The sequence below is a fragment of the Ailuropoda melanoleuca genome, chromosome 13 (genome assembly GCF_002007445.2).
Source record: "Ailuropoda melanoleuca isolate Jingjing chromosome 13, ASM200744v2, whole genome shotgun sequence".
In the NCBI taxonomy this organism is placed as follows: Eukaryota; Metazoa; Chordata; class Mammalia; order Carnivora; family Ursidae; genus Ailuropoda; species Ailuropoda melanoleuca.
In genome coordinates this window covers 3951364-3978185 of record NC_048230.1, presented here as the reverse complement: position 1 = coordinate 3978185, position 26822 = coordinate 3951364, and the positions used below count along the sequence as shown (strand labels likewise).

The 26822-nt window shown below is 57.9% G+C and overlaps 2 protein-coding genes across 7 annotated transcripts; one reads left to right on the top strand and one right to left on the bottom strand.

The window, feature by feature from the left end:
* The first annotated feature begins 6 nt into the window (after window positions 1-6).
* Window positions 7-18091, top strand: ANKRD13B (ankyrin repeat domain 13B). Of its 2 annotated transcripts, XM_034640815.1 has the most exons (15): window positions 7-180; window positions 11228-11363; window positions 11486-11610; window positions 11696-11741; window positions 12326-12469; window positions 12559-12748; window positions 12825-12891; window positions 13964-14045; window positions 14807-14871; window positions 15099-15229; window positions 15351-15508; window positions 15645-15797; window positions 15926-16089; window positions 16172-16248; window positions 16711-18091. In XM_034640815.1, the coding sequence occupies exons 1-15, from the start codon at window positions 67-69 to the stop codon at window positions 16946-16948; spliced, it is 1890 nt and encodes a 629-aa protein (XP_034496706.1). In that variant the 5' UTR covers window positions 7-66; the 3' UTR covers window positions 16949-18091. The 2 variants fall into 2 exon arrangements, with proteins under 2 accessions (XP_034496706.1, XP_034496707.1); XM_034640816.1 differs by lacking the exon at window positions 12326-12469.
* Window positions 18092-18121: 30 nt separating this feature from the next.
* Window positions 18122-26145, bottom strand: CORO6 (coronin 6). Of its 5 annotated transcripts, none has more exons than XM_034640817.1 (12): window positions 25912-26145; window positions 24539-24799; window positions 23038-23160; window positions 22467-22596; window positions 22192-22373; window positions 21454-21573; window positions 20900-21019; window positions 20356-20460; window positions 20121-20266; window positions 19700-19757; window positions 19360-19590; window positions 18122-19264 (listed from the first exon to the last, which is right to left on the bottom strand). In XM_034640817.1, exons 2-12 carry the CDS (start codon window positions 24734-24736, stop codon window positions 19142-19144), a joined length of 1536 nt encoding a protein of 511 aa, XP_034496708.1. In that variant the 5' UTR covers window positions 24737-24799; window positions 25912-26145; the 3' UTR covers window positions 18122-19141. The 5 variants fall into 5 exon arrangements, with proteins under 5 accessions (XP_034496708.1, XP_034496709.1, XP_019655394.2 ...); XM_034640818.1 differs by having other exon boundaries at window positions 24539-24738; XM_019799835.2 differs by lacking the exon at window positions 20900-21019.
* Between the last annotated feature and the right edge of the window lie 677 nt (window positions 26146-26822).

The window sequence follows — 26822 nt, the reverse complement described above, 5'->3', positions numbered from 1 at the left end:
GCCCCGGCTCCGGCGCCGTCCCCCTTCCCCGGCCGGGCGCCGCGGCCCTGGCATGAGGAACGGGCGATGATCCCGGCCAACGCCTCCGCCAGGAAGGGGCCCGAGGGCAAGTACCCGCTGCACTACCTCGTGTGGCACAACCGCCACCGCGAGCTGGAGAAAGAGGTCCGCGCCGGCCAGGTACGAGCGCCGTCGGGGCGCCGCGGGGACCCCCACGGCCGGGCACGCCCGCCGGGTGTGGGGAGGGGGCGCGGCGCGGGCCGTCCCGCCTCCCCGGCGAGTTTGCAGCGCTTCTTTGTTCGCAGCCGCGGCTTTTGTGCTTGTTGACCGGGAGAGGGTGATGGGAGCGGCCCCCTCCCCGCTCCCCTCTGGCTCGGACGGACGGCCCACACGTGCGCCGGACCCTCCCAGGTTGGGGGTCGGGGACACTGTGCCCCTCCTCGGCCGAGGCGGAGAGGAGCGGGGAGGGGCTGCCGGCTCGGGTCTGTGCTCCATGTGGTGGCAGAGTCCGCGGAGCAACCGAGTGGCGACACATCCCGCGTGAGTGTGCGGAGGTGGGCTAGGCCTGCGTCGGGAGGGGGTCACAGGTCAAGGATCAGAGAAAAGGCTGTGACACTCCCAGGCATCCCAGCCCCACCCAGTGCCCTCTACCCTCAGGGGCGAGCGCTACCTCTGTTTGCTCAGATTGGGCAGAGCCCCTGGATCCCTCAGAGCCCAGCGCCGGCTCTGGAATGGGGAGTGGAGAGAGAGAGACACCCCCCCGCCCCCCCGCGCGCGCGCGCTTCTTGGGGAAGCCCTGAAGGGCCTTGTCCAGGTGCTGAAAGGAGCTCGCCTGCCCTCTGGTGCTGGGGCCTGGCGCTGAGGAAGCTAGGGGCCACTGGCCACAGGAAGGATTTGAGGTTCTGTACACAGAGCGGGCTCCTTGGTTCCTGCCAGTCAGTGAGAACGGGTGGGTCAGCCAGCTTTGGCTGGGCGGTGGCTTCCCAGAGGACCGGGTAAGGGATAGGGTCTCCTGGTCATTCTTCAGGACCAAGGCAGGCACAGTTCACAGGTAGCCCAACTCTACCTTTGGTTCTCCAGGCCACAGATGGGCATTTGGGGAGTGGACAACTCCCCCTCCAGGGTGGGGGAGCTGGAGCTGGAGCTGGGCCCAGCCTGCCCTGGTTTGCCTCAGGCCAGCCGACTTGCTCCAAATCTGAGACCCTGGGGGCATGGGAGTGGTTCATTCAGGAGTTGTCCCCTTGGGGAATATGCCTTTTGAGGGCCACTTCCTGAGTCACAGGAAGTTCAGTTTGAGGAGCTGTCTACTTCCCAAAGGACGAGTGAGGTGGAGAGCAAGGTGAGGGTCAGAGAGTGTGTCTGAAGTCCACCACTGAGCCCTCAGAGCGGGAAAGCATACGCTTCTGCAGAGCAGTCCTAGGAAGTGCTGGGGTGACCTGAGCCTGCAAGCCTCTGGGCTGGTTGGGGTGTCCACTTACATTCTACCTCTGCTTAAACAAGGGCACTCCACATCGCTCCTCAGACCATGCCTCTGTTTATCCAACATAAAGGAAGTGGTTTGCAACCATAGAGCCCTAATGAAGGAAGCGAGGCCTGAGTGGTAGGTCCTGGGGGACGCATCCCCTGCTCTCCATCCCTGCTCTCCATCTCCCGCTCTCAAGGAAACCCTGTTCTGGTGATGTGAGCGTGAACAGGGATACATTGTAGGAGGTGCCCGGCGCTGAGACAATCCAGTCTCTCCTGACTCTTTCCTGTTTTCCTCCCCTTACGGTAAAAGACAGGCTACGGATACAGGTTACAGCTGGAGGGATTTAAATCTGATCTGAGAGGAACTTCCTGATGGGGTGATAGATGATTGGTCCAAGGACTGTTAGGCAGAAGGCGAGTGGCTGAATCTCCAGAAGGTCTCAGTTACACTGCCTTGTCTGAGGGGTGGGTGGTTCTTTTCTTGCTGAGATTGGAGGGAGGCAAAATGCCCTAGAAGAAAAGACTCTCACCTCGGCCTCTCTGATAGTACTCAAGTCAGCCATCTTGCTGGAGTGAGACTGGGGTGGGGAGCCCAGGAACCCGCTGCATGTGGGGGTGCTTTGGGGCTGCGAAGTGTGTTCCTCTCTCCCCTCTAGCTACCACAGAAACTAGGCAGTACGTTCAGCCCTATCTTCACCCTCCCATCCCTCCCAGTTCCCTGGTGTGTTAATGTTTCCTTGAAACCGAGGGACAAGGAGGGACACCGCCTTCCCTGATCCAGGATAGCCGGGGAATATAGGGCACTGGTTGAAGTTAACCCTTGTTCAGCCACAAAGGAGTCGGGCCAATCCTCTCCTTTGCTCCAGGGGTGCCAAGAAGGGGAATGCCAATCAGTCTGGGTGAGAGAGGCTTCTGGATGTATCTCTACTCTAGGACTGACCCAGAGTGGGCCTTGCATCCAAAATGTGCACTATTCAGTTCTCAGGGCATCAGGGCCCCAGGGAGAGCCGAGGGTGCCCCACCCAGCCCTTTCCTTGCCCCAGGGATGGGCCTGGGGGCAGCCACCTATCATCATAGTGAAACCCCATAGACCCTAGTCATCCCAGCAGGGGTTCCCTGACCTCTGGTCCCCCTAGCACCCACTGTGCCAGAAAACATCCAGGCTTTCCTCAAGCACACAGCAGCTGGGTTTCCTGGTCTTCACCTGGCATAGCTGCCTCTTCTGCACTCCAAGAAAGCCCCGCAGAGGCCCTCCCATGGGCAGGCTCGGCAGGCTGGGGAGGGGGATGGCATGGCAGGCTTCAGAGCAGGTTGGGTGGCTTTGCTCAGCGCCCCCACCCCCATAGCTCTTCTTCAGGGCTGGAAGCCGGGAGTGGTGGGGAGATGGGAGGTGCTCATCTTGTGTTTTGGTGAAGGGAAGGGTCCATGACCACCCCTAGCTGGCACCCAGCAGGATGATGGTTGCTGGGTGCCCTGCTTCCTGTCATAACATGCCCTGCCAGGTCGGGAAGGGGCAGGAGGCTGTAGGCCAGTGGATGTGCCAGTTTCCCCTTGGCTGGCGAGGCCCTGAGGTTGGCTCAGCTGGCTGTGTTCTTGAGTCACAAGTCCCTGGTGTTCCCTGGGGGGTGGGAGGTGGAGGTTAGGCTCTAAAGCTCCCTGTGGGAGGGCCAAGGGGAGCAGGGTTCTTCCCCTGGCAACAGGCACTCTGGAGGGGGCCAGACTGCGTTCCCAAGGAAACATTTTCTTTCTTCCTGGGGCTGCCTCCGTCATGGTCCTCCTCCCTGGTTTCCTCTGTTCATCCTCCTGACCTAGAGGCAGGCGAGATGGGATTGTGGGGGCCCTAGATGCTCAGACAGAGGCTACCGCACCGGGGGTACCTGGTATGTCCCAGAGCACCTGTGACCCCCTCTCCCGCTAAAGTAGGCATTCCCACAGCTGACCAGCTGGGAAGCTCAAGAGAGGGACCTGTAAACCCTGAAAACCCAACATCAGTGCGTCTGGGAAGCAGGGGAGGGGCTGCGTGGGAGGAGAGTCAGCAGGGGCCACCCTCGGCCACCCAGCTCAGCTCAAGGAGGCATCCTGCCTCCCTGACCCTTGAGTGAGCCTAGGTCTACCTGGTGGGAAGGCTGGGAAGCAGTGACCACCCCAGCCTCTGGTGTTTCTCCTTGGGGCTGGGGGAGGCAAAGGGGCAGGGAAAGGAGACCAAGGCTGAGCATGCAAGGCTCTATGCTCTCTGGCCCTTCCCCTTTCTTTTCCAGCTGTATACATTTGGTGTGTCCTTGTAAGATTTCATTTAACAAAAGGATTGCAAGTTTGCAAAATACCGTGCTAGTGCCCGTGGGCTCAAGGGTATGCGCCGCGCAGATGTGCTGGCCGTGAACGTGCGTGTTCCCCGGCAGGAGACGCCCGCAGATCCGGAGGGCAGCTGAGCACGCAGGTGCTGGTACATCTGGGGGGCACATGGACCCTGAGCCTGGCGGCAAAAGGAGTGGCACCTGTTCACGGGTGTGCCTGTCCAGGTGTGTGCCCAAGCGGAAGCAGGGAGTCCCTCTGCCTAGGGGGCCCGGGCCCTAAGCTCAGTAGAACCCCACGTTTGTGCAGCGTAGGCCTGCTGGGGTGCAGAGTTTCATTCTCTTGCTGGGGAGGGCTGGGTGTGAGGTTTCATGGGAAACCTTTTCATTCCAGCAATGACAGAGCTGCAGGCCTTTGCTGAGGAAATTAATGAATTCTCCCACCTGGGCCCGGCGGCAAGGTGCCATTTCCACCGCAGGCCCTGCTCTGGGCGGGTTGGAGGAGCTTCTTTGGGGGTTGGCTGGGTGTATTCGGGGCCCACGTCGGCCCTGGCAAACAGCAGGGCCCTGGAGACCCTGGGCAGGGCCCCTGAGGGGTGGAGGGAGGGAGGGGCAGCCGTGCCCAGCTAGCAGTGCCAGCCTCTCTCCGGGGCCTCGAGGGGAGGCACCTGAGGGGGACGGTGGCAGGCAGCATCTGGAACTCCGGGGCTGGGCGGGGTGCCCTGTCCGCTCCCTGGGGCCTTGTTAGCAGCAGTGTCTGAGGCAGGGCTGGGGGGACGCCTCAGTGGCTCAGCTGCAGCCCCACGGGAAGACTCCTCCTGACTTTCCCAGCTCAGGAGCTGTGGATCCTCTACTCCCACCCCAGGGCTCAGGGACCCCCCAGGTCGGACGCCCAGGGGCTCAGCCCATCCCGTAACAGGTGAAGAGTAAACAGTGCTCTCCCTCCTCTGTGGGGAGCTGGTGTAGAGGAGCGTGGGGTGGGGGGCGCTCAGATCTCTAAGCCACAGCTCACAGGGCCACGCGGGCCAGGCACACTTTTTTTTTTTTTTTTGAGGTTCCTAATATATTTAAAAAGGAAGAAATGAGGGCGTCTGGCTGGCTCAATCAGTAGAACTTGTGACGCTTCATCTTAAGGTCATGCGTTCAAGCCTCACATTGGGCGTGGAGCCTCCTTAAGAAATTAAAAATAAACAATGAAGAAATGCCAACACGGGGTTATAAAAATTATATAAATTACTTAAATTATTAAAAATTTTTTTTAAGATTTTATTTTTTTATTTGCGAGAGAGAGCATGAGAGAGAGAGAGAGAGCACAAGAGGGGGGACGGTCAGAGGGAGAAGCAGGCTCCAGGATCACGACCTGAGCCGAAGGCAGTTGCTTAACCAACTGATCCACCCAAGTGCCCTAAAATGTTTTGTTTTTGACAAAGGAGTTCATTTTCAAGTTTTAAAACATATTTAGCTGCTGTTAGAGGCTTGTCATAAAAAAGCAGCAATCCTCACTCCAGCCTTCCCCAGCTCTCTCATTCCCTGAAAGTGACCACTTTGAACTCTAGGCTGTTCTGTTTTTTACCTCCATAATTATACACAATATACGTCTATGACTATTTGTAATTTGTCAGTTTTACATGTTATTGCCTTCCCTTCCCCATGTCCCTTAAATATAATCATTTGTGCATTTGTTGAACAAATATTTATTAAGTACCAGTTATGTGCCAGGCACTGTCTAGGGACTGGGGATGTAGCGTTGAACAAAACACACAGGGACCCTCCCTCTGTGGGGCTTACAGTCTAGGCGAGGGAGACAATGAAAAAATGAACAAGCAATCCAATGTGGGAAGAGAACTAAATCAGATCAGTGGCGACAGATAGATACATAGCAAGTGTCATTTAAGACGGTTGTTAAGGGCAGGCCTGAGGAGGTGACATTTGAGTGGCTACCTGAACAAAGTGAGGGAGGCAACGCTGAGGCCTCCTAGGGTATGGAGCAGAGTGGAGTTTGGAGGAGGGGTGGGAGAGCACGTGGGTTCAAAGAGACGTCCAGGGCTGTTGGATTCTATTCCAAATAGGATGGGAAGCCTTGGGAAGGTTTTGAGCTGAAGGGTGTTGGGACCCGAGGTACATTTCACAGGATGATGGAGACTGTGATGGGTCATGTGGAGAACGGACCTCAGAGGCCAAAAGAGGAGTGAAGAGACCAGTGAGGAGGCCACCAGGCCACCAAGTGAGAGATAGGGTGGCTGCCACCAGGATGGTAGGCTCAAGGTGATGAAAGCTGAGAAGAGTCTGGATCTGTTTTGAAGGTAGAGCCCATAGGTCAGGTCTATGCTGATGGATTAGATGTGGAAGGTGAGAGAAAAGGAAGAGAGGAAGACAGTTACAAAGGTTTTGTTTGTTTGTTTTTGCCAAAAAAGGGAGTGAACTGAGGTAATGTATCCTAGACGGGAGAATTGGGGCAGGTACAGCTGTCCAGGAATGACTGGAGCGGAGAGGGCAAGGGAAAGATGAGAAGTAGCAGGAAGTCGGGATGTCCCATTTGGTCTCATGAGTTCACTTATCTTTTCATGTATTTCTGAGGATGTCAATTACTGTTTTCCCTCCAGAAAGTTTTCTGTCTCCTGCATTGACAGTGTTTTCCCTGGGTTTTTAGCATCTATTTGCATGTTTTGGTATCTTTCATGTTGGTGGCTTTCCTCAAATGTCCAACCACCCTTGACTGTTGGGGTGTACTTAAGAATGGGGGTGTGGAGGGGCGCCTGGGTGGCACAGCGTCTGACCCGGTTTCAGCTCAGGTCACGATCTTGGGGTCGTGAGATCAAGCCCTGTGTTAGGCTCTGCGCTCAGTGCAGAGTCTGCCTGGGATTCTCTCCCCCGCTCCCTCTGCCCTTCCCACTCATGCGCATGCTTGCATGCGCCCTCTCTCTCTCTCTCACTCTCTCTCTCGCTCTCAAATAAATAAATCTTAAAAAAAAAAAAAGAATGGGGGTGTGGAATTTGTTGATGTCACTACTATGTAATGATTGGTTGGCAAGCTGGCCTGCTTATTGTAGGGTCCTCACATGTCTGTACCCAGAGGTCTTTGGTGCCTCTGATGTCTCCAAAGAAGAATCCTCCAGTCTCCTGCCGGGGGTGGGATGGGGCAGTGGTGTGTACTGTCGGGCTGTCAGTAGTTCAGGACCTGAGGCAGGAAAAAACTGTTCACTACTTTTTAGCCCTATGACCTCATCCTCAGACCAGTGTCCCCAAATCCAGTGCATCTCAGGCTCAGTTTCGACTGAGAATAAATAATAAATTCCTGGCATCCTGTGGAGGAGAAGGGGGGGCATCTCCCAGCTTTACAAGATTGGGGAGGGGGCCAAGGTTCTGAATTTTAACCAGCTCCCCTGTATTTAGCTCTGAGCCTCACTCACACCTCTGCCATCCCCGCTGCCTGCATGTTCTAGACATTTTAAGGGTGATCTGGCCTGACACTCACTGGGGGCTCCCCTATGTGGATGCTTGGGTTCTAGTACCCTCTGCTCACCTAAGTCAGTTGTAATGCCCCAGCCACTTGCCACGTCCTAAAGATGTATTAACATTTCTCATCTGCTAACATCTCTTCTCTTTACTCTTGTGGGTTTTAAATATTTTATTGACATTCTTATACTTACTCACAAATTTTCCTTTTGGGGCACTCTTCATTCCTTTGTACGGATCTAAGTTTCCATCTGTTAACATTTTCCTTCCACTTGAATAACTTCCTTTAACGTTTCTTGCATGTCTTCTGGAGATAAATTCTCTTAGCTTTTTTTGTTTGTCCACAAAAGTCTTCATTTCCCCTTCATTTTTGAAGGATATTTTTCACAGGATATAGAATTCTAGGTCAACATTGTTCCCCCAGCACTTTAAACATTTCGTTCTATTGTTTTCTACCTTGCATGGTTTCCCTTGAGAAGTGTTCAGCATTTCCTCTGTTCTTCATAGTGTGTGTCTCATTTCTCAAAATGATTTTAAGATGTTCTTTTTATCATTAGTTTTCAGCACTTGATTATGATGGGCCTTGGTGTTGTTTTCTTGGTGTTTGTCTTGCTTGGGATTCGTTGAGTTTCTTGGTTCTGTGAGTTTATCATTATGTTAGTTTGTGCAAAAAATTACCACAGACTGGGTTAAAACAACAACATTTTATTCTCTCATTGTTTTGGTGGTTGGAAGTCCAAACTCAAGGAGTCAGCAGGGCCCCACTGCTTCCAGAGGTCCAGGGGAGAATCCTTCCTTGCCTCTTCCAGCTTCTGGTGTCTCCAAGCATTTCTTGGCTTGTGGCTGCATAACTTCATTCTCTGCCTCCTCTTTACGTGGAACTTCTCCTCTCTTCATGGATCTCTCTTTTGTATGTCTTATAAAGACGTCTCATTGGATTTAGGGCCCACCTGGATAATCCAGGCTGCTCTTGGGGTGCCTGGGTGGCTCAGTCAGTTAATCATCTGCCTTCGGCCCAGGTCATGATCCCAGAGTCCTTGGATCGAGTCCTGCATCTGGCTCCCTGCTCAGCAGGGAACCTGCTTCTCCCTCTCCCTCTCCCTCTGCCTCTCCCCCCATTTGTGTTCTCTATCTCTCTGTCTCTCAAATAAATAAATAAAATCTTAAAAAAAAAATCCAGGCTAATCTCGTCTTGAGATCCTTAACTTAATTTCACCTGCAAAGTTCCAGGGCGCCTGGGTGGCTCAGTCAGTTAAGCATCCGGCTCTTGGTTTCTGCGCAAGTCATGATTTCAGGGTCATGAGATTGAGCCCTCCATCAGGCTACACACTCAGTGCAGAGTCTGCTTGTCCCTCTCCCTCCCCCTCTGCCCTTCCACCCCACCCCATACGCACATGTGCTCACAGGCTCTCTCACTCTCAAATAAATAAATAAAATCTTAAACAAACAAACCCATGTTCCAAAGAAGATCACATTCACAGCTCTGGGGGCTAAGGTATAGACATATATTTTGGGGGGACACCACTATTCAACCCTTTATAGTAATTTTTTAAAAACTTTAGGAAAAATGTTTACTGTTATCTCTTTAAATTTAAATTTTAAAAAGATAACATCTCTTTAAATTTAAATTTTATTTATTTATTTTTTAAGATTTTATTGATTTGAGAGAGTGTGTGAGCAGGGGGAAAGGGCAGAGGGAAAAGCAGACTCCCCAGTGATCAGGGAGCCTGCAGGGCTTGATCCCAGGACCCCGGGATCATGACCTGAACTGAAGGCAGATGCTTAACTGACTAAGCCACCCAGGCACTGCTAAATTTAAATTTTAAAGAGGTAATGTTATCTCTTTAAATTTCTTATTTCTCCTACTTCCTTATCCTATCCTTTGGGGACTCCAATTACACATATGTTAGGACGCTTTATAATGTCTCACAGATTGTTGAGGCTCTCTGGATGTTTTTCAGTACTTTTTTCCTCCTCTGTGCTCCATTTCTATTCTAGGTGCTATAGTTCTGTTGTTGTATCTTCAAGTTAACTGATTTTTTTAAAATTCTGTAGTATCTAATTGAATGTTAGTTCCATCCAATGAATTTTTCATTTCAGCTATTATACTTACCTCTTATTCTTTCCCCATGAACATTGTGTTCATGTGTTTCTGTAAACTCACAAGCACATTGAGCCATTCATCATCTTTATTGTGTCTTTTTTTAAAGATTTATTTATTTGAGAGAGAGAGCGCATGGGTGGGAGGGGCAGAGGGAGAGGGAGCAAGAATCTCAAGCAGACTCCACGCTGAGTGGGGAGCCTGACTGGGGGCTCGATCTCACGACCCTGAGATCATGACCACAGCCAAAACCAAGAGTCTGACACTTAACTGTGCCACTAAGGTGCCCCATCTTTATCATTTCTGAATATCTCCCGATTATGGGTCATATTTTCCTACTTCTTTGCATGTCTAGTAGTTTTTCTCTAGTAGTTTTGTAACTGGGTATTAGATATTGCAAACGTTGTCATGTTAAGCATCTGGATTTTATTGTCTTCCTTTAAAGAGTGTTGGGCTTTGTTCTGACCAACTAGGCTGTCACCTGTACATCAGTTTGATCCTTGTGAGATTACTTTTCATCTTTGTTGGACTGGATTTAGATGAGCCTCTTCTCTCAGGCTGGTGTAGCCCTACTACTAAGCCATCCCCATTCTTGGGTCTGTGTGGAATACCCTGGGCACACAGCAAGGACTCTCCCCTCTAGCAGGTGGGAGTGTGAATGTCTCCTTGCCCTGAGACAGGAGAACTGCTGAGAATTTGCCAGCTTACTGCTCCTTTTCCGTCTAGTGTTGCTGAGTTCCACTCTACACAGGCCAAGTTTAATATTCAGCGAAGACTCGGAGGAACCTGTGCAGATTCCTGGGGCTCTTTGCTTGCACAGCTCACTCCTTCCTAGAGTTCTGTCCTGCAACTTCTTGCCACTTCAGCCTCCCTGAACTCCTGTCTCTGTCTCCTCAACTCCTCAACAAGACTACCATGCTCTGCTAGAGATTCCCCTCCCTGAATTGCTGTCTAGAATGTTCCTCCAGGTAGACATCTAAGCAATCATAAGCCCTACGTTGTTAGTTTCTCTTGCTTCAGGGATCACAGTCCTGGACTACTTGTTGCCTACTGTCTGGAAATAATTATTTCATGTATTTTAAAGCAGTGGTTTTCTCTGTTTATGGGAGGATGATTTCAGCTTATCTCATCATGGTTGCAGTAGAAGTCTTTTGACTGGCATTTTAATCCAGTTTGGGGAAGGAGAAGAGGAGTAGCGTGCATGCGGTCAATTCACTGTATTTAGCTAGAGGCCTTAGACTCCCGAAATATATTTAAATATTTATGTTTAACAAACATGTCTTTAACACCCAACAAAAATCTCATTCAATTAATCATGCTATTCACAAAACAGTAATAGGATTTGTAAAACAAAAACAAAAAACAAAACAAAAAAACAGTTAATACGTCGTGTCCCACAGGCAAAGGAAGAGGGTTTGAAGTGGTACCATGAACATAGTCGTTCATTGCTATCAACCTGTTACAGCAACTGTTTGTTAAACCTCACTCATAGTGAGAGTGTAATGTCAATGACATATAAATTGATAGCCCTTCCTGAAGGTGTGATCTTGGACCTGTAGGCTCATCCTGCCTCAGGTGCCCTCCTCGGCCAACAGCCTTTCTAGAGCACCTGCAACCCTAGGCTTACTCTTTACGGGCAGCCCACTTTGGAGCCTTGGAGGAGTGAACCCAGTCAGGGGACCTAGGCGGATGGGAAAGGAGGAAGGTCCTTCCTCTCTCAGAGCTGCTTCCTGCCCTGTCCCGCAGGCCTCTTTTCACCCCCCGGCCCCCGCGCATCGTGTCTGTCTTCTCCGTTGCCTTGCGGGGTGGGCAAGGCAGGGCAGCCGCACGGTTGCTTGCCGCCTACAGGCGGTTGGGTTCAGACGGGCTGCCTCCGAAGTGACCGGGGATGCATCTTCACCTCCTTCTCCAGGTGGACATCGAGCAGCTGGATCCCCGCGGGCGGACCCCCCTGCACCTGGCCACCACACTGGGACACCTCGAGTGTGCCCGCGTGCTCCTAGCGCACGGCGCCGACGTGGGCAGGGAGAATCGCAGCGGCTGGACAGGTGGGTGCCGCTGCTCACCCCAGCCCCTCAGCCAGGGTCTCCCAGCTTCGTAGCCTGCCCCTCGGTTCGCAGAGGGGGGCCCCGGGCAGGGTTCTGCTCTGTGACGGTGCTCCCCCCGCCAGTCCTTCAGGAGGCTGTGAGTACCCGGGACCTGGAGCTGGTGCAGCTGGTGCTGCGGTACCGGGACTACCAGCGGGTGGTGAAGCGCTTGGCGGGCATCCCCGTGCTGCTGGAGAAGCTGCGCAAGGTGAGGGCCGGCCTCGCCGCCTCCCCGCCGGAGCCCTCGGACCCTGTGTAGCACGGGCTTAGGCGCTCTCCTTCTCCTTCTCCAGGCCCAGGACTTCTACGTGGAGATGAAATGGGAGTTCACTAGCTGGGGTAAGGGGGCCGAGGGGGGCCTCTCTGGGCTTTCTCCCCCCTCAGGGCTTTTGTACCTGCGGCTCCCCCTCTATGGCCATAGCTCTTCCCGGGGCTCCTTCTCATCGTTTAGTTCCCAGCTCAGTGCCACCTCCTTAGCGAGGCTTTTCCACGCTGCCTCAGACGCTGTCTGGGTTCCATCATTGTTACTTCCTTCACTTTGTAATGAGTAGCTCATTTGTTTGTTACTTGTCACTCCTTGCTGGAAGGTAAGCTCCCAGAGGGCAGGGGTCCTGTGTTTTCAATGTTGTATCCTCAGTGACTAGAATAGTGCCTGGTACACAGTAGGTGTTAAATAAATATTTGTTGGAAGACCGGATGAAAGACTGAGTGACTGAATTAACACGTGGCAGCCCCTAGGAACTTGCTAGGGCCTGGGACACGCCTGTCCCTGGCTTCAGGTCTGCGTTCACGTTGGGAGGAGTTGGGGAGTTCTCTTGTCCTTTCCCAGCCACACCACTGACGCTGACCCCCGTGGCCTGAAGTGGCCCAGGTTGGGTGGGCCAGGCAAACTGAAGCCACCTCTGACCTTCCCTTCCACTCAGTGCCCTTGGTGTCCAAGATCTGCCCTAGCGACACCTACAAAGTATGGAAGAGTGGGCAAAACCTACGGGTAGATACCACGCTCTTGGGCTTTGACCACATGACGTGGCAGCGAGGGAACCGCAGCTTCGTCTTCAGGGGCCAAGGTCAGGCAGGCAGGAGGTGGGGCAAGGTGGGAAGGCTGGGGACACCCCCCGCCACCCCTGACACCCCTGTGCTCTTCTGCGGCTGGCAGACACAAGCGCTGTGGTCATGGAGATTGACCACGACCGCCGGGTGGTGCACACGGAGACTCTGGCGCTGGCCGGGCAGGACCGCGAGCTGCTGCTGGCTGCCGCCCAGCCCACCGAAGAGCAGGTGCTAAGCCGGCTCACCGCTCCCGTCGTCACCACACAGCTCGACACCAAGAACATCTCCTTTGAGAGGTGAGCGGGCACAGCCTTCGTAGCCTCGAGCCAGCCTGCTGGGGCGCCCCTCACCTGGACCCCTCTGCTTCCCCAGGAACAAGACTGGCATCCTGGGCTGGCGCAGTGAGAAGACCGAGATGGTGAATGGCTATGAAGCCAAGGTGAGGCCGTGGCTCCCTGGTCCCCGAGTTTGGCGCTCTGGCCTGCCCGGAGCTGGGCGGGGCCTTCCTGGCCTCCCTTCCCCCGCTGTGGAGGTGTAGAGGCGATGCAGCGTGGGGGGAAGGGCGCTAGACTAGAGGCAACCGATGAGGACGGCCAGAGTTTATTGAGCACTTACTGGAGTCGTGTTCAAGGCACTGTCCCCGTTTTTTATTTGTATGTATGTATGACTACGTGTGCAGGCGCATGCGCACAGGCATACACACACACACACACACACACACACACCCCATTGAATCCCAACTGCGCTTTTGGGAAGGCGCTATTATTATTCCCGTTTTGCAGATGTTTATTGAGCCTTTCCCACAGTGTCCCACTGACTCTTCGCCACAGCTCTGTGGAGGAGGGTGCAGGCCCATCGTCTGATGAGGAAACAGGCTTGGAAAAGTCACATGACCTGTACAGGGTCACACAGCTATCAGAGGCAGAGCTGAGGCTCCGACCTTGGCTGTCTGACTCCAAAGCCAGGCCTTTACCCCTGAGGATACTGTGTTGGTCTCTCTGGGACCCCTGGCACCCCCACGGGGCCTCGGGGTGGCGCCAGTGAATGCAGGAGCTAACGCCAGCGGCATGGCTCTGCAGGGTTTCCTCCTGGAAGGCTTCCCTGGTCTGCTAGATAGGCTAAGGCCTCTGCTTTTGGTTCCCACAGCCCTGTGCTCCCCCCACCAGAGTGGGTGTCACACTGTGTTATAACTGTCCCTTTTCTTGTCTCTTCAACTTGTGTGTGAACCTCAAAATGGTGGGGGGATTCTAGGCATGCTCTTTCACCACTGTACCCCTGATGCCTGCCTCAGTGCCTGGCACATAAAGGCTCCTCACGAAATGTTTGTTGAATGAATAAGAGAATGGATGAATGACTTCATACATTTACTTGGCCAGAGTTTGGGAGATTGGAGCAGACAGCTCCGCCATCCCCTAGTGGACCCTCCCTTGCAGCAAGTGTTCATAATGCCCTTGGTGGCAGGGGGTAGGGTACCAGAATTGTCTTTGAGCCCTTTCCTCATCTGTCCCCAGGTATATGGGGCATCCAATGTGGAGCTCATCACCCGGACACGGACAGAGCATCTTTCAGAACAGCACAAGGGCAAGGTCAAAGGTAATGAAGCAGGGGAGGATGGGGGGAGGTGTGAGGGAGCAGCGCCCACTCGAGTCCTTCCATCCATGTTCCCTGTGACATCCCAGCAAAAGCCAGGATAGTTTATTCACACAAACATGTTTCAGTTCAAGTGCCAAGTGCTAATAATTGAGAGTGCCCGGAATGCAGCTAGGAAGATTCTAGGCAACATTTGGGCTCACTGGGAGGGAACGCTCCAACTGGTAACTGATGTCTGCGTTGGATTTGGGGTGGAGGTGTCACATGTTTATTGGCCGGCCCAGTCTAGTGGGACGTACCCTAAGCAGTAAGTCAGGGGGCCTGCCACTGACCCTCTGTGCCTCTTGCTGCCACATCTGACTCTTGGGCGTCAGGGAGTCCATCCAGAGTAGAGAGACGGGTCCTACCTCATGGGGAACAACATGAGGTAATTAAGACGGAAGTGCCTGAAGGAAAACACACACATACACGTGCATACCCCAACGCTGCTGACCAAGGGCAGGTATTTCTTGTCCAGTGTCACCGACCTGGACATTTTTGGAAGTTTCTCCAGAGCCCCAGGCCTAATTTTATTCCTGCTGTGCTTGTTGCGGTCCTGGTCCCTGTCCCTTGGAGTCCTCAGTCCCCTTCAGATGCAGGTGCCCGAGTGTTTGGTGTGGGTGAGCAGTCCTCCCTGCCTGCCAGGAACCAGCCTCCTCCTTAGGTCTCGGGGGCTGGCACTTCTGAGGGTGGCAGTGTCCTCTGAGATGCCACATTTCTTGTAGGCTGCAAGACACCTCTGCAGTCCTTCCTGGGAATTGCTGAGCAGCATGGGGGCCCCCAAAATGGGGTGAGTGCATGCCAGGGGTGCCTTTGTGTGGAAGGGTGTGGATGTGGCTCAGAAGGAGGCCTGGGAGGCATCCTGCCTGGCACAGCCCGTGTGGAACCACTTTCCACACTGCCCAGGGCCATGTCAGCTCCACGGTGCCTGGGGGGATAGCGCCGGGGCCGCGATACCAAATGGTTGGCCTGGCATCAGAGACTGAGAGGGGCACATGGGCACTTCCTCACGTACAGACCCTGATCACTCAGACTCTGAGCCAAGCCAACCCCACCGCCATCACTGCAGAAGAGTACTTCAACCCCAACTTCGAGCTTGGCAACCGGGACATGGGCCGCCCCATGGAACTGACCACCAAGACACAGAAGTGAGGCCCCCTGAGGGTGCTGGGGGGGGTGGGCTGTGCAGGGTTGGGCGGGGTCTCCAGAAGGTACTGGGAGGCCATGGCTTCTACTCTGCCCCTCACCCCTTGGGATCTGGGGGGGCAGGTTCAAGGCCAAGCTGTGGCTGTGTGAGGAGCATCCCCTGTCCCTGTGTGAGCAGGTGGCCCCCATCATTGACCTCATGGCTGTCAGCAATGCACTTTTCGCCAAGCTCCGGGATTTCATAACCCTTCGCCTGCCACCTGGTTTTCCCGTCAAGATTGGTGAGAGCCCACCCCCATTTCCTCTCAGCCGTGTGTGTGTGTGTTGGGGGTGGGTGGGGCTTAGATTGGGTAAGGATCGGGGTACCTAAGGTGTGAGAAGGTGGGTGGTGGCACCCGGCTGTTTCTTCATCCTCAGAAATCCCCATCTTCCACATCCTCAATGCCCGCATCACCTTCGGGAACCTCAACGGCTGCGATGAGCCGGTGCCGTCAGTGCGAGGCAGCCCCAGCAGTGAGACCCCTTCCCCGGGCAGCGACTCCTCCAGCGTCAGCAGCTCCAGTTCCACCAGTGAGCCCCTCCCCATCTGCGCGGCCGCCCTCACGGCCCTGCCCACCGAGCCCTGGCCGGCTCCCTGCCCGGGGGTAGGCCGGAGGGTGGGTGCGGCCGCGGTCTGACCCCCAGCCTGGCACCCTCAGCCTCGTGCCGCGGCTGTGAGATCTCCCCAGCGTTGTTCGAGGCCCCGCGCGGCTACAGTGTGCTAGGCGGCCAGCGCGAGGCGGCGACCCGCGATGACGACGATGACCTGCTGCAGTTCGCCATCCAGCAGAGCCTGCTTGAGGCGGGCAGTGAGTATGACCAGGTGCGTCCCGCCGCCGCGCCGCGCTGCTGCACCGGGGGCTGCGGTGCCACCCTAGCCAACCAGTCCACGTCCCTCCCTCCAGGTCACCATCTGGGAGGCGCTAACCAACAGCAAGCCGGGCACTCACCCCATGTCCTACGAGGCTCGCCGACAGGACAGGTCAGTGCCTGCCAGTCCTGACCTAGCATCCTTCCCCCAAAATAACGCATGCACGGAGCCCCTCGGGACCCCGTCGCCGTGGGTGAGGACACCCATGCCTGGGTGGCCCCGAGAAACCTTGGTACCCTCTGTAGGGCCCCCACTGGTTTGCTGAAGGCTTCTGCCCCCACCCTTTCCTCACTCTGGGCAGTACTCCAAAAGTAGCCTCAAGGCCTTCAGATGTTAGGGCTGGGGTTCTAGAAGATGCCCACGTGTGCCGGTCCACCGTCACCTGCGAGGATGGGCTGTGTAGGGGCTGAGATCTGTCACAACGGGGTGGGAGCCAGGGAGGTGATGCAGGGCTCTTCGCCTCCGCCGGGAGGGTGGCGAGGCCTCCTCTGTCCTGGGGCCTCCACGCTGTCTCCCGGCGCCGCTTATGGGCAGGTGCGCCCCGAACCCTCGACGTATCTTACCCGCCCCCAGGAGCGCCCCGCCCACGCCGCAGCGCCAGCCCGCGCCCCCTGCCGCCCTGGCGTCGGTGCCCAGCCCGCGGCCCAGCCCGCGCCCGGGCTCTGGCGGCCACGTGTTCCGGAGCTACGACGAGCAGCTGCGGCTGGCCATGGAGCTGTCGGCGCGGGAGCAGGAGGAGCGGCGGCGGCGCGCGCGCCAGGAGGAGGAGGAGCTGGAGCGCATCCTGCGGCTCTCGCTGACCGAGCAGTAGCGCCCGCCCCGCGTGACCCGCCCCGGAGCGACACTCGCTCGGGCCCGTGTGCCCGCCGGGCTGCGGCCGGCCGGAGACTGGAGCCGCAGCCTCGGGGGCGGAGAGGCGCCCCTGGCGCCGGACGGGGAGGGGTTCGGCGCGGCCGCGGGTTACCTGACCCGGCCAGGGCCCTGGAGGCAGCTCGCACGGCCAGGTCCCCCTGCTTTGCCGTGTCCTGACGCCCAGCCACTCTATCCTGGGCTCAGACTTGTCCGAGAGGGCCAGGCCGTCCTGAGGGGGAGCCGGGTCCTTAGAGGAGCAGTGTCCCCTATCCCTCGCTCCTTCCGGCCGGTCCTCCTTTTCTGCTCACAGAACCCACTGTAGGACACTGTCCGTGAAGCCTTTGCATCTCCGCTCTTCACCCCAGGGGGGCAGCTGAGCTCCCCACGTGCTGTGTTTCTGCTTTGTCCCAGACACAAACCAGCACGTCAAGGGCCCAGCTCCTCCTTCACCCCGGCATTTCAGCGTCAAGTGCACTTAGCGGGGTGCCCGGCTTCCCCAGCCCCCCCCACACCCCTCCCGGGTCTCAGGGTGGTCCCAGTTTCTCCTTGGGCGGCCAGAGGTTGGAGTCACCATCCCCAGGGCACGCTTTTGTGATCAGGGAGGGTGCCCAAGGTGGCCCCCCCCCCCGGCCTGGGCAAGGCCTGGTTCCTTCATGATGTCTTGGCAAATGGGGGACAATATTTGGGCTGGGGGCGAGCACTAGACCCTGTCCCCTGGCCCCGCTTATGGGCAGGTGCACCCTGGAGCCCTCTCACCGGCTCAGGGCCCTGGCACCACCACCCACCCCTTCCCACCAGCTGCTGCTAGCCCTCTGTGGTCGTGTGTCCCACCTGCCCCCAGCCAGGGGCTGACTCTAAAACCCTTCATCCAATGGTGCTAACCCCCGGCTCTCCCCTGCCCCACCCCACCCACCCAGAGAAGCACAGACCCCGCTAGGGGCAGGGGCCCAGCGCACACCCTTGTCAGCCTTCTCTCAGGCTGGCCTTCCTGGCTTAGCCAGTGAGGCTCAGTAGGGACACAAAAGGGATGGAAGAAAAGAACAAAGAGAAACTGTTCCTCTCACCTCCTTCCCTGATGCCAGGGGCACCAGACTGACTCCGAGGCGCAAATAAAAGAGGCTTCAAACCTGACTCTTTTCCCGGCTGGCTTTACTGGGGGGAACGCCCGCCTGAGAGTTTGGGGGCTACTTGTGAACCTCACTGTGGGGAGGGCTCTGAGGTAAAAGAATGCCCTGTGGGTCCTGAGCATTTGTCAGCACCCCTGCAAGCCTGGGGGTACAGCATTTGCAGAGGCGGGGGTCTTGGACCCTCACCCCCACGCATGCAGGAGGCACAGAATGAGCACTTAGTAAAAGATTTCATTCGGTAAGTCTTGTTTTCCACCTAGAGTCAAGGCCACAGCAGAGGGCTGGGGGCAGTTGGGGGCGGGGGGAGAGGGGTGTGAACCTGCTTCCATGCCAGTTTTCTGGTTAGTTCTCCGGCGGGGGTGTAGTGAGGAAGCCGCCCTCTCCCCTGCGGGTGAAAAGAAGGAAGACAGCCCTCTGCCATAGACTGCCGGGTGTAACCGGTGGGTTCGGCTCTACGGCCAACGGGTTGTGTATGTCTGTAGAATTGGGGTGACGCCCATCCGTTTTACCACTTAGGGTAGTGGAATCAAGTGAGCCAATTAGAGGGAGAAGCGTTGTGACTTTCCCCAATCGGTCTGGCGAGCCCCGTCGAATCGCCACCCCTTTGAGGTCAAAGCCCGAGCTCCCCGCTATCCCCAAGAATAGCGCTAATACTAAGCACTTCCCCTTCCCTGGGCGGGAGACAGAAGGGACACCGCCTCGCCGTGCCGCACCATTGCTGAGGTCCCCGTCACCCCGGGCCTCCCAAGGCCAGCTCCTGCTGAGTCCCGGTCGAGGCACGTAGCCAGGCGGGTGCCAGGCAGACACGAGTCTCCGCGACGCTCCGTTTGTCCAGGACTCGCGCGAGGGGATGGAATTCCCTTCCCAGTCCCGCCCCCGGCCCCGGCCCCGGCCCCGGCCCGGGTCCCAGCCCCAGCCCGGAGAGGCGGGGTCCGGAGTTCCGGACCAAAAGCTGGGGCGGGGCCGAGTCCTGCTCCCCGCCCGGCTTCGCCCCCCAGGCTCGGAGCTGCCCCCCGCGCGCCGCACTAGTCCGTGCCGTCCACCAGCTCGCACAGCATGTTCTCCAGAGCCGTGATGCGCTGCTCCTGGGCCTGCACCTGCTCGCGAAGGGCCTTGATCTCCTCCAGCAGCGTCTCCAGAGTGCGCTGCTGCGGGGACGCGGAGGACAAACGAGGCTGTGTCAGGAAGGGGGCGGGAGGGGAATGGGTAGACTGGGCCGGGGTGGAGCGGAGCCGTATCTTACCGATAAGGGGGCGTCGCTGGCCGACTGGCTGCGGCGGGGGCCGGCTGGAGGGCGCACGTCCAGAATATTGCGCTTGGTGACCCGGAGCTCGCGGTGCTTGGGAGGCACGTAACCGTCCCTCAGCGAGATGAGCACGGGTTCGGCGTCCTGGCCAGATAGCCATTCGTCCGCTTCTAGGGCCGGCTCGGGGCCGGGAGTATCAGGGTATAAGTCGTCCTGGAACAGGTCTGACTGCGGGGGTGGGGGGACAGGAGGACTAGTGTTAGCAGAGGGCCGGGCCTGCTCCGTTCCCTTCCGCCTCGGAGCCCTCTCTGCCCAGCCCCTCTCCGCGCCCCCTCACCTTGCGGGGCACAGTCATGATGATCGGCTCACATTTTCTTTCGTGCAACTTGTAGAACCTGTAAGGGAGCGGGGTTCAGCACCCCCGCCGGCTCCCGCCTCCTTCTCTGCCTGGGACCAATGGGTTGGAGACCAACACTTGCTGACCCCCTACCATGCACTGCACTTCAAAACACATTATTGGTCCAGCTGATAAAACATCTCTGAAGGGGTGTCTACCATCATTTTACACATGAGGAAACTGAAGTTTAGAGAATGTTAACGCTGGGGCTGTCATCGAAACAAGCCTGTTTGACAACCCCCCCCCCCCGGCAAAATACCCCCACTCTTTCCCAAAGATGACACTATTGGAGAAGCCCCTGCGTCTTTCCCGATGGCAAGTGGGGACAGACGTGCAAGCGAGAAGGGCGAAGACTGCTGACCGGGCGATCTCACACTTGCTGACGTCCAGCCCCCGCTTGGGCATGAAACCCATGCCCCTCTGTGGCTCCTTGCTGCTGAACGTGTTCAGGTAATGCACGAAAGGTGGTTCGTCGGTAATCTCAAAGTACCGAATGCTGCTGTCGCCCTGCAAAACCAATCGGTTCAGAGACGCTCCCAGGCAGGGCCCTCAACATCTCTCTCCAGTGCCTGTACTCCCCTGCCGGCCCCAGGCACCTTGCCGCATAGGTAGACGATGCTGGAGTCGGGATCGTAGAAGGGTAGAAGGACCCCGTTGCTTGTGTCCATCTCCTGCAGTGCCACTGGCTCCTCGAAGTTGTTCTGCCCGAGCACAGGAGGCGTGACCAGCCCTGTCCTGGCCACCGTGCCACTGCTGGATCCCCTGAAGCCCCTTTACACTTCCTACCCGCTCCAAATCCCGTGCTTCCCAAGGCAGCTCTGGGGAACCGAGCTGCGGGTCCCGCCCGTGGACACATCACTCCCAGTGCCCCGCACGTATAGCCCCTGCGCCGCCGCATGCAGTCACCGCAAACCACCCCCAGGGACTCGGCATCACCAGGCGGGGGTGCCCGCGTGGGCTCCTTCAGGCGACGCAGCAAAACTGGGCAGAGGGGTGGGTGTGGGGATGGCAGGCGCTGCAAAGGGGGCAGCAGCCTCCAGCCCAGTCCAGGTGGGCATGCCCTGCGGGTGGGGGGCGCCTGGCCCCTCTCCCGTGATGCCAGTCCCCGGGGCACACACCCCAAGCTTCCAGCTGCGTTACCGGGTCCCACAGGCCCAGCTCTCGCTGGCTCATGCGGGTGAAGCCCGTGGTGAAGATATGACCCTGGCGCGTGAAGACCGCCCGCATGGGCCTCATTCCCTCGTGGGCCGCAAACCTCTCCTGGGGGGAGGGGGAGACAGGGAAAGGCGTCACCCGGCTGCCTGCCCTAGGGAGCCTGGAGGTACGAGCAACCAGCTTGCTGACTGGCGGGGGAGAGACGAGGGGAGGGGCGGAGGGGGTCGGAGACAAAAGAGGGCCTAACTACTCAGCTTCCTGGGGGGCCCCGGCTGGCCCCTGGCGTGGAGAGCATCTGGGCCCGGAGAGAGCGGGAGGCGCGCGCCTCTCGGCGGGTCCCGAGCCCTTAAGCGCCCTCAGAGGCTGATCCCCAGAGCAGGCGAAGTCGGCCGGCTGCCCGCGGTCGCAGCGAGGCTTCTCCCAGCCAGGAGCTCCCCGCTCCGCTTCCGCCTTCTCGGGCGCCCGCCACGGCCTGGGAGGGCGCTCTGGGCGGGCCCAGCGAAGGAGCGAGCGCGCGCGCCCCGCGCGGCCTGGCCTACCGGGTCCCAGAGCGCGAGTTGCCGCTCACTCATCCTGCTGAAGCCGGTGCTGAGCAGCTTCCCGTCCGCAGTGAAGACGGCCCGCAGCGGGCGGGCGCCCTCGTGAGGCCGGGCTCGCTCCTGCTCGCGGGGTTAGTGGGTTAGAGCGCCCGCCGGCACCCCCCGCCCGGGCCGCGCCCGCCGCGCGCACTCGGCGCCCACATGCACGTGCCTGCGCCTCCGCGCCCCGCGTCAGAGGGAGGCTGCTGAGGCCGGTGCCGCCGCTCTCCCAGCGCACCGAGCTAGGGCTAACGAGGCGCGAGGCTTGCCCCCTGTCCCCCTCGCCCAGCGGGTCGACTCGGGCAGAAAGGGGCCTGCCGGAGAGCCCGGGTCGGGCCCCAGACCCTGGAAGATGGCGCTGGGTGCCGGCCGAGAGGAGAGGGGTCCGGGAGGTGTCATGCAGGTTCTGGTGGAAGGACAGAGCTTGCCGAGTCTCCCCTGCTCAATTACAACTCGAAGAGCACGGCTCTGAGCTTCTGAGATGCGGGGAACGGACGAACAGGAGCGGGGCAGAAGACTGGGGGCTGTGGGCTTAATTCGGGCTGGGAGCCGTGGTTGCAGACACTGGGAGGGGGGATTGCCTCGGGTGGGGGTGGAGGAGCGAGAGCTGGGACTAGGGGCTCGGAGGATTAAGGGTACAGGGGCCTGACGGTTGGTCCCTGGGGTAGGGGCTGGGGAATGGCGAAGCCAAGCACTCACCGCCACCACCTGGCCCTTGCGGGGGTCGATAATGCGCAGGGTCTTGTCCTTGCAGGTGGTGGCTAGCAGGCTGCCGTTGCTGTTCCAGCACACGCTGTGGATGACGTCTGGGTGCAAGTCGTCTAGACTCAGGAGCACCTCCCCAGTGCCCACGTTCCAGACGATGATCACATTGTCACCGCCTGCCCAGAGCAGCCAGTCACCGTTACTTGGGTCCTGCCTTTGCCAGCCCCCCACCCCATCTACAGTAGGGACCCCTCCCTAGGCCCCCAGACCTGCACTGAGCAGGACATTCCGGGCAGTGGGGTGCCAGGAGAGGATGCCCACACGTTTGGAGTGGCCCTCAAGTGTAATGATGGGTTCCGTAATGTTGCGCATAGGGGTGTAGTCTGGAATCTGCCATACCTGGGAGGGAGGCAAAGGCATAGGGTGAGTGGGATGAGGAGCCTGCTTCCTCCCTCTACTCCTCCCCAACTTTGCCCTCCCCCCCACTGGCTCTCTTGGGTGGTAAGGGTCAAATGCAGGGCAAGATGTAATGATGCCTGCCCAGGACAGAAGCAGCTGGGAGCCAGGAGGGGGCACTGTCAGCTCTCCAGGGACCTCTCTACACACCCCAGCCGGGAGACTTCAGAGCACTGCCCCTTGCTCTTCAGGCCTCAAGTTGGCCATGGCTATAATTAGTCCTAAGAAGTGCATCCTGGGAGGGGGTGGGCGTGTGGCTAAATATAGCCGGGGAGCTGGGCTGGGCAGGGCAGGGCCCTCTCTTACCACCTTCCCTAGCGCAGGTGAGGCAGCCCCCCCACCTTCCCCTGCCCCCATGCCCCACAGCATCCACCTGGTTCCTACCATGACTGTGGTGTCGTCTGAGGCACTGGCAATGACGTTGTCATTGTGTGGGCACCAGTCGATGTCCAGGACAGGAGCAGTGTGCCCAGTGACCAGTGGGTAGTTCTTATCCACTCGTCCTGTCTGGAGGGGTCAGAGAGGGAGCTCTGGGGTCACCTTCCTGTGTACTTTTTGGGGGTGGGCCGTGGACCCATTTACATCTCAATACTCTTAAACCCCTTTCTGCACCTCCAACCCCATCCGACTATTCCTGTACTCCACTGGAGGCGGACGGAGTTGAAGCCATTTCATATCAGGGAATCAGACACAGAGAGGTAGTGACATAGCCAAGGACACACAGCAAGATAGTGGTGGAGCCAAGACCTGGACTCTCAGCCCAGCGCTCTTGCAAAAACACCTGCTTGGAGGGGCTGTTGTTGGTCCTGTCCCCCCAGCTAGAATGTCTGTAGGAAGCCGCTGGTAGAAGAGGTCAAGGTGAGGTGATATGCAATACAGAGGCCAACAGCCCTTTCCTAGCCACCCTTGGCAGATCACCCCCCTTGTCACTGGCTTGACCTTGGAGCCACCAGCGGCAGACTGTCCTGGTGACTGCTGTCCCCCAACCTGAGCTGGGCCTCATCTACTTTTGGTCTTTATGGGCTTTTTATGGGGGCTCTGAGACCTTTGCAGGGGCTGGCATCAGCTTAGACCAGGCAGTAGGGGAGAGGGGTGGCCGTGTGGCACCGGAATGGCAGTTGTACTGGGTGAAGGAGGTGGCTCCGGCTGAAATTTGAGCCCTGGGGATGGTGTCCTTGGATGACGTCTGCATTGTCCCGGAATGAGTCACTGGCTATTGTCAGGCCTCTTCCTGACCCTGCCACCTGTGGGGTCTCCCTTAACAAGGTGTAGGGGCCAGATCAAGGTCATGACTTGGGGTGGCCATCCTGGGGGTGGAGATTTCCAAGGGGCTTGCAAGTTACTCAGCAAAGGGGATGGTAATTGCCTGCCCCCATCCCTGGGGTAGGGAGGGCTCTGGCCTTATGTGTGATGTTCCCCTGCCCTTTGTTCTCATTCTAGCTCCTGTAAGAACCATAGCGGGGAGGTGACCAGGACTCTTTGGAAAGAGCTTGACTCTGTCCTCAGTGTGCTGCTCTGGGTGTGTTTTAATCAAATGGTCACCGTGCACTGGGCGAGAAAGATCATGAGGGGTGTGGCATTAAGAGAGCTAGGAACAGAATCTGGGTCAGGCCCTGGCTCCACTGCTTCCCAACTATCTCCATAACATCCTTCTGGTCCCTGCTGGCGACAGGGTGCTGCTCAGAGGAGGGGATGGGCTATGTGTGGGTGCAGATCTCTGTGCTGCTGCTGTTCTGGGCAGGGTGAGGGAGCCTCAAGTCGGTCCCCAAGGGCTTGGGGAACAGGGAGCAGCCAGTGAACAGAAACTGCCCTCCTGACTGAAGGAGGGGACCCCAGGGGCCACAGCCAGTGTCTTCCCACCTGCTTTCTTCCCCTCATCCCTCACCTTGGCCAGAGGCAGGACAATGAAGGCACCTCCACCTCCAGCCTCCACAATAATGGCCAGGAATTTGGGGTTGACGGCACAGAAGGAGCTGTCCCATGTGACCTTGGACACACGGATGTCCTCGTAGGACTGGTCAGCCTTTGCCGCCTGCCCAAACACATGGCGGAACTTGCTCTGCCGGACCACACGCCGGCTCATGGCTGTGGGTAGAAATGGAGGATCTCAGGGCCAGGGAACGCCTTTGGTCCTTAGTCCTGTGAGCTGTGGGAGGGAGGAAGAGCAGGGAGGGGGCGGCAAGTGAGATGGGTTATCTGGCTACGAGTCAGGTCCTAGAACAGGGAGCTTTCTTCCACGTCTTTGCCACCTAAGAAGTGCTGCTTAATTCAAGGGGTTAGGATTTGGGGCCTGATTTCTCCTTTGAGACCCAGGCAGGGGACAGTGGACTTTGGGCCTGAAAGCTTCCTGGAAGTTGAAGTGGTTCTGGGAGGAGCCTCCATGCCAGACTGCCCTCCTGCTGCCAGCCTTGGATGAGCATCTCTTCAGGAAGTGGTTTATCTCCCGGTGACACCTTGTCCAGAATCAGAGGCCTTGGTCCTGGGATCTTGGCTCAAGGCCAGCTATGGGGCTAAGACTGCAGCCCCCCAAGATCCTGAACTCTGCATCTCTAACATAGTTCGGACAGATGGACTTTCGTCTTTTTCTAAAAATTTGCCAAGGGGAAGTTCTTCCTGACAGCTAACCCCAGTCTTTCCTGCTACTGTTTTCATCAATTTCCTCCCATCCTGTTGGGGGACACAGTGTAAGGTGGATCTCTCCTCTTTTCACTCCTCTCTTCGCTGGCTTCTCCAAGAGGTCCTAACCCTGGTCTGGCTTTTGCCTACCATACTTCTGCCCCTCTTCTCCTTCGGGTCCTCTCTCTTGCTGAACTCTCCTGGGGTGGGGTCCTCAACCTCCGTGCCAGTGCCAGATTTGCAGGAGTGGGGAGGGTGAAGTGCCTTTTCTTAGCCAGGGTCTGTGCTATGCTCTTCCCCAAGGGACTCACCGAGCTTTTCCAAAGCCCTATCCGCTGACTCCTGCCCCTCCCCAGCTCCCGGCATCCCTGTGCCCTTCACGCCGCTTCTGCGGCCCCAGGCCTGAGGCCCGGGCCTCCCCGCACCCTCCTCCGGCCCCCTGCCCCGGCACTGCGTTCTTAGGAGACGAGGTGTCGGTGCAGTGCAGGCGCGCGGGCCGCTGTCCGGCCAAATATAGACACCAAGCCCGCCCCGCCTGGGACCGAATTTGGCGGCGCGGGGGAGGGGGTGCAGATCTCTGCCCCCTCTAGTGACCCCGCCCGCTGCGGTGGCTGCGGTGGCGGCGTGGGATGGGGGGGGTACCTGGTCCTGAGTGGGCCGAGGGGCGCTCACGCTGCGACTCCTCTGCAGAGGGGGCTAGGGGTGCGCTGGGGGCCGAGGGAGTCAGGGTGCCGGAACTGCCTCTCCGGGTGTCCGCGGCGTCTGGGGCCCGGGTGTTCCTCTGCGCGTCGGGCCGCTGCTTGCGGCTCTCCGGGGCCCGGCGTCGCTGCAGTCCCAGCTGCCGCTGCCATCAACCTGCGGAGGCGGGGCCTATGGAGGGGGCGGGGCCACAACTGCCCCGCCCCTCCATCGGCGGGAAAGTCGAGCGCCGCGGACTCCGCGTCGCCAGCCTGCCGGGCTCAGAGAACTGTCAAAAGTAATTGAGTGTGTACCCGCCCTCCGTGCCTCCCGGGTGGGCTGGGCAGACCCAGGTTCCCAGACCAGGCTGGGCGCGGGCCGGGAGAGCCGGCAGCCGCGCAAGATCAGGTGCCTTCGCACCGCATTCCTGCTGCAGTCGCACTCCCAATTTAGCCTGTCCCGGCTGGGGGGCCCCGGCTGTGGCTGTGGGACTGCACGTCCAGACCCTCCTGGGGAGAGGTCCCTGAAGATGCTTTGAGGGAGTCTTCCCAGTCCTTGGATGAGGGCCTAGGCTCGCCCAACGCAGCTCGAGGGTACCCAACAGGGGCTGTGAATGTCACTGTTATTGTTATTAATAGCTCTACGACCACTTGAGAACCTCCACTTGAGAACCTAAAACGGCACTTGTAACTAGGCGTTTCACCCAGTAGAGCGGATTCCGTGGAAACACGAGGTTCAAGGAGAAGCTGCCGCCACAGGCCTTTGGCAATCAAATTTGATTTTTTAAATTTATTTTTAAAAAAGTATTTATTTGAGAGAGAACCCGAGCATGGGGCGGGGAGAGACAGAGAGGGAGAGGGACAAGCAGACTCCCC

Bases quoted from the DNA above. Each gene is read 5' to 3' on its own strand.
- CORO6 (XM_034640817.1), bottom strand. From the start codon at position 24,736: ATGAGCCGGCGTGTGGTCCGGCAGAGCAAGTTCCGCCATGTGTTTGGG. The intron at 22,597-23,037 runs GTAGGAACCAGG...CCTCCCTCCCAG, and splicing joins CAGACGACACCACAGTCATG to GTATGGCAGATTCCAGACTA. The intron at 19,265-19,359 runs GTAAGATACGGC...GCGTCCCCGCAG, and splicing joins CCAGCGACGCCCCCTTATCG to CAGCGCACTCTGGAGACGCT.
- ANKRD13B (XM_034640815.1), top strand. From the start codon at position 67: ATGATCCCGGCCAACGCCTCCGCCAGGAAGGGGCCCGAGGGCAAGTAC. The intron at 11,742-12,325 runs GTAAGGGGGCCG...CCTTCCACTCAG, and splicing joins ATGGGAGTTCACTAGCTGGG to TGCCCTTGGTGTCCAAGATC. The intron at 15,509-15,644 runs GTGAGAGCCCAC...CTTCATCCTCAG, and splicing joins TGGTTTTCCCGTCAAGATTG to AAATCCCCATCTTCCACATC.